This window comes from Haemorhous mexicanus, chromosome 3 (genome assembly GCF_027477595.1).
Source record: "Haemorhous mexicanus isolate bHaeMex1 chromosome 3, bHaeMex1.pri, whole genome shotgun sequence".
Lineage (NCBI taxonomy): Eukaryota > Metazoa > Chordata > Aves > Passeriformes > Fringillidae > Haemorhous > Haemorhous mexicanus.
In genome coordinates, this window is record NC_082343.1 from 41,587,684 (window position 1) to 41,598,849 (window position 11,166).

General features: G+C 38.7%; 1 protein-coding gene across 1 annotated transcript; it reads left to right on the plus strand.

Moving 5' to 3' along the window:
* Positions 1-9,606, plus strand: CCR6 (C-C motif chemokine receptor 6). Its single transcript, XM_059841496.1, has 4 exons — positions 1-538; positions 3,156-3,252; positions 6,377-6,449; positions 7,123-9,606. Exons 3-4 carry the CDS (start codon positions 6,441-6,443, stop codon positions 8,206-8,208), a joined length of 1,095 nt encoding a protein of 364 aa, XP_059697479.1. The 5' UTR covers positions 1-538; positions 3,156-3,252; positions 6,377-6,440; the 3' UTR covers positions 8,209-9,606.
* The last annotated feature ends 1,560 nt before the right edge of the window (positions 9,607-11,166 follow it).

Here is an 11,166-nt window from a genome sequence, read left to right on the forward strand (position 1 = left end):
TTAAATAGGTAACATAAACAACTTGAATGTAAATACATAATTTACATTTTATTGTCCAAAAGAATAATGAAGAGACTAGAACTTCAGCTGTTGGCTAGGTTTTTAAATTAGATTAGACTAATCTAAATTTAACTGAAGAAACATGAAATCAGGTTGGAAGAGCATAGGTGTGCATGCTGCCTTTCTTTTAGAATTAAAAAAGATGACATACTGTGTCATTTCAGAAGAAACTTGTGGATTCTGGAACAACTCAGACAATGGCTTAGCTTTCCCTATCCTTAACTATTTTCTTTCCTTAATTACTGGTGGCAGAAAACTAACATGTGGTGAGATTTGAAAAACCACAATTACCATATTAGCTAAGTGAGAGCAGATTTCCTTTCAGAGCTCTAACATATGAACCAAAAATAGCTAACACAGAGATTAACAAATAGTTGTGTTGAAAAGAACGAACTCTTTCCACTTGCCACAGTGTGAAGGTGAAGCACACAGCACCTGTTAAGTAGGCTGACTCATTGAAAGGAACTGTGTTGAAAAGGTAAGTTGGACTAGGTACCTTGTAGTAAATTTGGAATTCACCAAACAGTGAATTCTTCACCTTCTGGAAGATTGTTATTTGTGCTAGATATTGAATGTATTACAGACTAAAAGCACAAGATACATTTAAATTAGAAAGCACCTGATTATGGAACAAGGTGAACAGTAGTTTTTGTAAAGGATTGGCCTCTGATTTATCTTGAATTAAGCATTAAAAATCTGATGTATATTTTGATGACTCTCATTCAGTGAAAATATATTGATAATATTCAGCTTGTTCACAGGCTAATCTTGGTATTCCAAAGGTAAGTTGTTTGAGAGAGATGTTGGAAGCTGTTACTAGAAGTGCTTGTCTGAATATGTATTACAATCATGATGGACTTGGTGATTTGGAGTCGCAGACAGTTTTGGAATGGAGAGGGATTTTCTACTTCTGTTACTCATTACCTGCTGATTACATGACTGCCATGTGTTACATTTGTCTTTGTGCAATGAAGACAATGCACAAAGATTGCACAGATCCATCTCTTCACTCCCCAAGTTATGAGAAAGAATGACTAGAAATGCTTCAATGAAATATCCCACAATGACATGTCAGCAAATTACATTGCCAACAGAATGTGTTCCTCCTCTGAATTTGCTGCTTTTAACAGGGTTTGAGCCCTTGTTTCAAACTGTCAGAGACTGTGAACAGGAATCTGTGGTTTTCTTCAGACAGTGTTTACAGAAAGTGAGTTCTCTATAAACAGGATCGAGGCTGCTATATGTAGCTATGTAGCTATGTTACTGCAAAGAGTACATGCACCTCAGTTTCTCAGGAGTAAATGTACTGTGCCTTGCAGCTCTTGAGGGACAGGAGATTTCCAAATGAAGCTTGTGTTTTCTTTCTAAGAAAGTCCAGAAAGTACTTTCCAAGTCTCATCTCAAGTTAATTAGAAGATTTCCATTATTACAATTCGACATGCAAATAACAAGTTAGCAAACCAGCAGAAAAATGCAGTTAAAAGGAAAGTCAAAACCCCTTTCAGGAAAGGTTCAAAGGATGGTTTGAAAACCTGTGAAGTTTTAATGATGGAAATTGTTATGAATTATATAATTATAACTGAAGAGTGAAGAGTGCTTCTCTACTGTGATTAAGGATGTCTTGAAAGATTCACAAGGAATTCTGTCTTCACCACTTGTCTCTGCACTGAAACTCCCACATCTTCTTTCCTTCATGTTACTGGACTTTATAAAACCATTTTCAAGGACTTAATTATGTTATGGATTTAATCACAACCTGCTCCAGATCTGTGATGACAGGGAGTCATTTAGTCCGAAGAGCGATAAGGAGGTCAAATTAACCTTATAGTGACCCTGCTGAAGTTATTTGAATCACAGATAGATTTCACACTTTTTTCTTTGTATGCATCAAACAATGAAGACTGCAGTAACAATCAAAACATGCTTTCACCACATATGCATGCCCATTTCAGTAAAACAAGACTGTCATTTCATGACTTTCAGGTATCTCTGTGTTGCTCCATGCACACACCTATTTGGTAATAGCTGAAGTCTTGGATCCTGTGAAAATGAGCCATTGAGAAAATGACATGTGCCTACTCAGAGGATTATGAACCATTACAACATGGTGCTTTAAATGTACTACTTCTCTTTTTGACCCCAGACAGCATTTTTGTTCCATTCACTGGGTGTGGTCAGTGGAAAGAAGGACCCATTTAATCTGAAGCACCGAACCTAAGCTGGTAGGGAGCCACTGCTCCTGTGATATGCTCTGTTTAGGAAAAAAAATGAGTGAGCAGAACATCTGTCATCCTGCATTTCTTTAGGTCCAGTGTTCTATTAATTTAATAATATCTTAGAATCTTACAAGACTGTCTCGATTTATGCCATTTTACTTTTTTTTCTCCTTCCTGCTAATGCAAATATCTAAGTTGTGTTCAAACCCAGGTCTGCAAAAGAAACATTTCTAGGTTTTAAAATTCAGGAATCATGAAATTAAATTAAAATTCATTCCAACTAATTTTAGCAACAGACTTGAACAGCGTGAAAATTAACAGCAAATGCTTGTGCCAAACAGGCAAAGGCAGCCACATTTTACTTATCTACCTGCATTTGCTCATTTTGTGTTCGCAGATCTGAACAAACATTTGGGTTGTGTGCACCTTGACATATAACAGATTACTATCTTTTTTCCTCTAAAACAGCTGCTAATCAATTTGGTAATTATTACTTGTCTCATTTCACAGTTTTACTCTAAGCAGTCTTGTTGATTTAAATTATTGATCTCGAAACTACTCATCTGCATGACATTAAGTGCACCCTTTGCAAAACCAGGTCATCATTCAGAACCTATCTGAGCATAAAGGCAATTAACACCCTGCTGATTATGATTCTGATTCTAGCTTAATAATTTTAAAAATAATATCATTACATAGGTAGACTAATAAGTAAATTAATAACATATTTACCTCCAGCTTGAATTTTTTCAGCACAGCAACATTTTCCTTTACAAAAAAACCAGGTTATTGCTGTTGCTTGTGAGGAGGAAGTGGTGGTTATTTCAATTTATCTCTGTACCTTTAACTAATGCTGTTATTTCTTGTTTTCTAAATTAGAGTGTGCTCTCGTTAAGGCTGATGGTAAACGTGTTTGAGGCAGTCAAAAGAATCACACATCCTCTTTCACCTGGCCTTCAGACGATTCTCAAATTGGGTAAGTACTAAAATAAAACAGGTAATCTGTAATCTGTGTATAAATCTGGCAAAAGTATTAAACTGAAGATGTAGGTGGGATTCTACTTACAAGGATGGAATACTGTTAAAAGTACTTAATGACTGAATTTTCTTCTTCGTAGAATTCTGTCTTTTTCCCCAGGTCTGTCTTTATTCATTGTGTTTTGTTTGTATAATTTAAATAGTATATTTGCTCTTAAGGTTGCCATTTAGTCTTATGTTTGAATACTTGCCTACAGCTTTCATAGTGAAAAGAAATGTGATTATGTGGATAAAGTGGAAAAATACTAAGCTCAAAAATTCAAGACTTACATATTTAATATTGAGAATGTAGGTGTTTTTGAGTGCACGTGCACAGGCATGTACTACCCATATGTAGTACTTAACCAATGGTAGGACACACCATCTTACATATATATATATATATATATATATATATATATGAAAATTTATTTCTGTACTTACCTAATACATTAATGCTAAATAAAGATGTAAATATGCAGATTATAAATTATAAAGTTGCCTACTGAAACACTGTTAGAAAGATTTAAATTGAAAAGGATATTGTGTTTATAAGAGCTATGATTCAACTTCCTCAGCAGCCATCGCAGCTTTTTAACAACTTCTGCGAATGCTATTTCAAATTCATAAAAGGAAGTCAGCTCAAGAGATTTAAATCGGATCTAAATCTGATCTCTGCAATTCTGATTTCAGTTTGAGTCCTTTGCTACAACTCTAATACTAAACATCCTCAGGAAGCTTCTGCTGGACAGTAGAAGTAATTTTGTGAATAAATGTGTGGCTGGTAGTGCCTTTTTGAATTCCTGTAGGATCAGGTAGAGTATGCATCTCTCCTGTGATGAGTAGTGGTTGCTCCCCATACCATCTCTGCTGAATTCTTCTGCGAACTAAAGAGCCTTTTCTTAGTAATCATCTGAAGAGAGCTCCCTTCTTGGCCCTCATTGCAGGCTGTGGGAAATACCCATGGCTCCCTTTCTTCTAAATGCCCTCACCCAATCACCTTTCTTCTGTATGTTATGCTCATGTTTCAGAGTAGCTTTGTCTAATTGGAATGCAGAGTGACTTTTAGATAGAAGATATGCTGTCAGACACTCTTTGTATATTTTAACCATGTAGGTCTTAAAAAGACATGAATGGCAGACACCTAGAATGGTATTTTTCTTGCAATGATAAAATAACAGTTTCTAAAATAATAACCTACACACGTACCCCTTTAATTCTGTCCATCTGAAGAATTACTGTAGCTGCCAAGGACAAAGGGTAACAGAAATTCCAAGCAAGGTCATGTGTATGTCTCTGGATGAGATCAGAAAGTGTAAAGCAGAGGACAGTGACTAAAATTGTGCAAAGATGGGCTAGGGGACCACAGCCCTTTGTTAATTGCATAACTTGCCTGCTTCCCCTACACATCTCTGCGCTTCTGAGAGACACCTTTAACTTGTTTGAGATTTGCTTCAGAAGGTGTTCAAGGACTTTCAGGCTGTCATATTCCTGCAGCTTCTAAAAATCAGTTTTGAAAAGCCAGCAGACAAAGTTAAAGAGATAGTTAAATATTTGTTTAAAGGCAGGAAATTCAGATAAGCTGTGATGCCTTGGCTACGCCATATAGTTTAGGTCTTTACCCAGCTGCAGCCCTCTGTCATAAGCCAGCATCCCACATGAGTCATCCTCATCATGCTTTTGGAAAGTGTTCTGTCCTTTCCCTCCCGCAATTTCCCCATTGTATCTGGACTTCATCTGCCCCACTTTTACAAATCCTCTTTTTCTCGTTTTCAACATTAGGTAATTCCCAAACAAGAAGGTTTTGGTTTTGTAGACTTAAAGCTGACCCATGTGCTCTTCCCAACTGGCAACACAACTAGCAAAAAGCACAAAAACTCTAGATAAAGCTGCCCTTCACAACCTTGACAAATGGGACCTCATGTCATCCTGTCCCTGAAATTACTGCTTAAACACTACTTTGCTGATAGGTGCAGTTCTCAGAGAGCAGCTAATGGAAAGAAGGGAAGGGCTGAACTCATGCAAAGGGAGTCTGAGGAATGAAATCTCCTACCCATGAGCTCCCGTGTGTGGTGGAGCAAGTTATTTAAACCCAGCTTCCTGCATGTGGTCGCCAATGGCATGTTCCCCATTTTATTTTTCTGTGACTTTAGACTCTGTGATCTGATTTGCAGAAGTCTGATTCTGGGTGCAAACAGTCAATGGATTTAATCCTTTACCTAGCTGAAATCCTTCATAATTTTAAGTACTCTAAGAAGTGATGTTGAGGGGGATCCATGTCTCAAACTGAACATCTTAAGTGATACTTAATTCTGATGACTCAGATTCTCCCTTTTAAATAAAGGTGGTAATACTTCTTTACCGCAGGGTGTTGTGCAAATTAAGTAAGCCCCATCTGTAAAACAGTTAGGTATCACAGTGATAAAGAAAACAAATTTTTTTTCATAGAGTGCTGTCTGAACTGCACACTGAGCACTGCATGGTAAATCTGTGCACTGAGCAAAGACAAAACACCAGCGCTCAGTCTGTTCATACATTGTGTACTATCCTTTGCACTATAAGAAGATATTATTCTTTTGCTCTTCTATTTCTTCACTAGTGTAATAAAAAAGGACAAATAATGTTATCTTGAAAGTGCTGAGACACTGATAAAGGGTCAGAGTGGGGAAAAAGGGTAAGTTGTTTCATTATTGTTATGAAGTATACTAAGGGAGTCCTGTTTATATTTTCCATATTTCTCTCAATACATGGATTCCCATTGTCATACAGAAGTTCTCAAAGTAAATTTTAATTTATTCTAATTTCTTGTGTGCAAATTCTATGTGAAGTAATGTTCACATATTCTCATATTCCATTTATTAGCCTATGAATAAACATTCAATATATAAGTCTATGCTCTTAATAATACTGATAAAAACCATTAACTTTCTACAACTGCACATTTTGTAGAGATGTGTGATTTGTTAACATGCTCCAGTGATGAGATTCTGTTTTGAGTAGGTTTTATTTCCAATTTTGTTTTTCTACTTGTTCACACTTCTTGTGCTGGTTTTCTGATCCAATCTACTATATTTTCTTTTCAGAAATACTTAGGAAAATATTTTGAGGTTCTTCTGAACATATTTTTCTGAGAAGTGTACTGCCAAAATGACTTTTGTAAGTACCTAATTGATAAACTATGTTAGTATATCAATAAAGCAATGACTTTGTAAGACTCAGTTCCTTGAAGCTGCAGATCCAAACACTAATTTCAGGAGTGAAAATCTGAAGAGATGTTTCTGTCAGCAGAGTTCACTGTCAAAGCACATTGTTTATTGGATTTTCACTACAGGTGTGGTGTTTGTGGTGCAGGTGAATGTAAGGCTAGCTATCATAGATTGCCTCTCTAGCTGAGTAGAGAGAAGTAATCATTTTTGGGCTTGACTTAGTCAAGCTACATTGATATGAAATGCATATCATGCTAGAAAGGCCTGTTTGCTTTTTGTGATGGTAAAGGAAGACTAGACCCCTAATTCAAATTCAGACTTTTACACTTTGAGTTTTACACTTACACAGACTTTTACTTTTAGAGTCTTCTGTGACAGCAGATTTGTCCTTTCTGCACAATGTATTTAAATATGAAGACCTTTGGGATATCCAAAAGGATTATTTCCACATTTGTATTTTAAGTATGATTTTATGAAATTTCCTAGATACTGCTTACAAGCCTTGTCTGTAGTGTTAAATGCATTTGTAATTGGAATGTGTGGTCATTTATTTATCATGTTTCTACCATACAGGGATTAAAGATTAACATCTGTGTGTTAACTGGTGTTCTCCTTTTCTACAGACAGATCCTAATTCCACAGATTACCCCTATTATTCAGACTATGCTTCTCTGATCACGCCACCTTGTTCTAAGCTGGAAGTCAGGAACTTCACAAAAGCATTTCTGCCAGTTGCATACTCATTGATTTGTATCATCGGCCTCTTTGGTAACATCTTTGTGGTGATGACCTTCGCTTTATATGAAAGAGCCAAGTCCATGACGGACGTGTACCTCCTCAACATGGCCATAGCAGACATCCTGTTTGTTCTTACTCTTCCACTGTGGGCAGTGAATTACGCTGCTGATGAATGGCTTTTTGGTGATCTCATTTGCAAAATGTCTAGAGGTATCTATGCAATCAACTTCAGCTGTGGCATGCTGCTTTTGGCCTTTATCAGCGTGGACAGGTACATTGCTATCGTACAGGCAACAAAGTCCTTTAAACTCAGGGCAAGGACTCTCGCACATAGCAAACTCATTTGTTTGGCTGTGTGGATATCATCGATTTTAATTTCTAGTCCCTCTTTTCTGTACAATGAAAGTTACAGCTTCTCCATGAATGAAACCAAAGAGATTTGTGATCACAGATCTGCCAGAATGTCTGAAAGCACAATGCTGAAATCGCTGCTGCTATGGCTACAAGTTGCATTTGGATTTTTTATACCTTTCATATTCATGGTTTTTTGCTACACCTTCATTGTCAAATCCTTACAGCAAGCTCAGAATTCCAAAAGAAACAAAGCAATTCGTGTGATTGTATTAATTGTAGCTGTTTTCCTAGTTTGCCAGGTACCTTATAACATTGTTCTTCTCGTAACTGCTGTCAACATGGGCAAGATTGACAAATCTTGTGACAATGACAAGATAATGGCTTATGCAAAATACACCACTGAAGCCATAGCATTTTTACACTGTTGTGTGAACCCTGTGCTCTATGCTTTTATTGGAGTGAAGTTCAGAAGTTATTTTGTGAAGCTAATGAAGGACCTGTGGTGCAAGAGACACAAGAAAGATTATAAACGTAGTTCAAGGACAAACTCTGATACTTATCATTCAAGACAGACCAGCGAAATTCTGTCTGACAATGGATCATCTTTTACTATATAATACAATTTGAACATTAGGACTGAAGGACTCTTCTCACCAAGAAACCCAAACTAATGTCACTGTGCATGTGACAGCAAGTCGTCTGAGCTTCTCTGTGCCTCTAAATGAGATCCAATGATCTACACCTCCTTTCAGGAAATTAATTTAGATAAAGGAATAATACTGTGCTGTGTAAAACTAAAGTCTTATTCGCTTCTCTTAATGCTCTTCTAAACTACATCCTCTTGAAATTGTAAAGAAAGTGAAGTTTAAAGAGGAACCCTCATCATTGTATAAGGAAAAATTGCATCTCATCTGTCCCACAACATTGAAATATCCCCAAAATAATAAGTAAATGAATAAGGTTATGTCTAGGCTCTTTCTTACATGTATGTTGTTTCTGTTAATTACTTCTACCTGGAAATCCTAGTTAAGTGTAGTTCTCCACTGTGTTTATATTGCAGACAGGTCACATTGCGACAATACTAAGCCAAAGAGATGGCATTTGAGCAAAGCACGACAAGGAATGCACACTGTAAAATGAAAAAACAGGCTCAGGACTGCTGACATAGCTGGGTGCTTGGTCTTGTAAGTCTTTGCCCAATGCTATTCTGAACAGAGAGAGAAGCTTTGCTAGAGTTTCCTCTCATTGTTTGGCACAGGATTCAGATGCTGAAATCCAGCAAAGCTGATAACCTGATGAATATCTCTTTGTGAAAAGTTGCCTCTTTCTAGCTGAAATTCACACTCTACTTTTTAAAGGGCAAATAACTGGATAAAACTGCAATTACTCAAACACAATTTGTTGGGATGTGATTGGTGACAAAATATGAAGCATTTCTTTGTATTTAGTTATTGCCAGCAAAGATTCCTTAGGAATGCATTTACCAGCTCAAATATGCATATATATAGTTTCAGAAATTAGTTAGAAGTTATCTAAAAAAAGAGCAGAATCTGACTTAATTCAGCCAAAATTTTTACTGAGTCAGTCTTTGACTCACTGTGAAAATAGGAATATTTATAATAAATGCAATTTGTTTTACCCAACCTTGACTTTTCAGCAAATCCTCAGTGGATCTTCTGCTTATTCAGTGAGCTTTACCACTGTTGCAGTCACTCTAGGACAGTGAGGTAGACAGAAGCAGGAGCTGAAGATCCCTTGAGGAAATCATTAATAGGGTACTACATGAAACTAGTACTGTACTTGGCTAGTACAATCCATCCCTGTTTCCACTGCAGTGTCAGGTTTTTAAATATCAGTACCAGATATGATAAAGATTGCATATATTCATCATAACTGAATAGCAATTTTGCAAGAATGTGATAGAAAATTATGTAAATACAGATGCATGCATTTGCTGTATGTAGCAATGATGATTTTCTGGAAGAGAATAAAAGTTGTAACTGAAAAGGAAAAAATCCCCTCATATCTAAGAGTTCTGTGCTACATGTGTTGCCATGAAACATTCTTTTACCCCATGCAAAATCTGTCACATCTGAACAGTCTGTTCCTCATGGGCTTCCTGAGGGAGTGTGCCCCAGGGTGGGAAGTTCAGAGCTGAAGCAGCTGCAGCGGCTCTTGGGCAGAACCTCCCAAGGCTCCAGAGTGTATCCCCCCGCTCCTGCCACCCCACTGCCATGCCTGCATTGGCCTGCAGCCACTGAACTGCCCAAACACTGCCCCAGTGGGGTTCAGGGAGCAGACAGCAGCCAAGGGACAGTCCCTGACTGGGCACTGTCACTGTCCCACCAGCGGTGACTTGCTGATGGACCCTGGGAGAGGGCAGGGACAGTGTGCCATAACCTTCCTGAAGTGGTTAGTGGAAAGAGCATCCTCTCTCGGGGGGGAGGGCAGAGAAAGAGAACAAAGCAGGCTCTTGCTTTGAAGAAGCAGGAAGACCTGGGCCTTCCCCAGGGAGAGGGGTCAGCCTGGGGGCTCACAGGTGGCCAGCCCCTCGAAATTGTGAGGGACCCAGGCAAGCTGGAGATGGTGGTGTGGGACAGCTGCCTCAGGCAGGAGCAGCACAGCTTTTGGATTGTGAGGGTAAAATGCTCATTGGAAATGACATTGAAGAGTAGAAAATGTACCCAGCTACTCCCCAGTGCATATGGGAGAGAAGACCTGCTGAGTGAAGAGGAGCATGGTACACGTGTGGGACTAAAACAGCACTTGGAACATGAATTGTCCTGGTGCTAAGTCCTTGCCAAAAGTGCTGTGTGAGGTGCAGCCAAAATCTTGATTGCCATGGATGAGTGCTCTGTCCCTAGGAAAGATGGGGGTAGAGGACAGGATGGATTCCTGTGATGGTTTTACATGTCTGGCTGCCAAGTATCCACCAAAGCCTCCCTCTCACTCCCCTCCTCAACTGGACAGGGGAGACAAAATGTAAAGAAATGCTCATGAGTTCATATAAGAGCAGGGAGAGATCACTCACTGATTGCTATCATGGTACTGGGAGAAGCTAATTGGACTTATTACCAGTCAAAATCAGAGTAAGATAATGAAAAATACAACAGATCTTAAAAATACCTTCCCCCCACCCATCTTCCTCTTGAGATGCAACTTTTTACCTGATTCTTTATCTCTCTCTCCACAGCTAGCAGGGAGATGGGAATGGGGGTTACAGGCAGCTCACTACATGTTTCTGCCCCTGCTTCCCCTCCTCAGGTAGAGGAGTCCTTCCCCTGCCCTAGCCTGGAGTCCCTCACACAGAAGACAGTCTTCCATGAATTCCTTCAGAATGAGTTCTTTCCATGGGCTGCAGTTCTTCACAAACTGCTTCTGTGTGGGTCCTTTTCTATGGCTAGCAGTTCTTCAAGAAAAGGCTGCTCCAGCATGGGTTCCCTGTGAGGTCACAAGTCCTGCCAAGAAACCAGGTCTCCATGACTCCTCTCTCCAGAGCCCCTGCCAGGAGCCTGTTTCAGCGTGGGCTTCCCACAGAGTCACAGAGTCACAATTTTTTTCAAGCGTCCACCTGC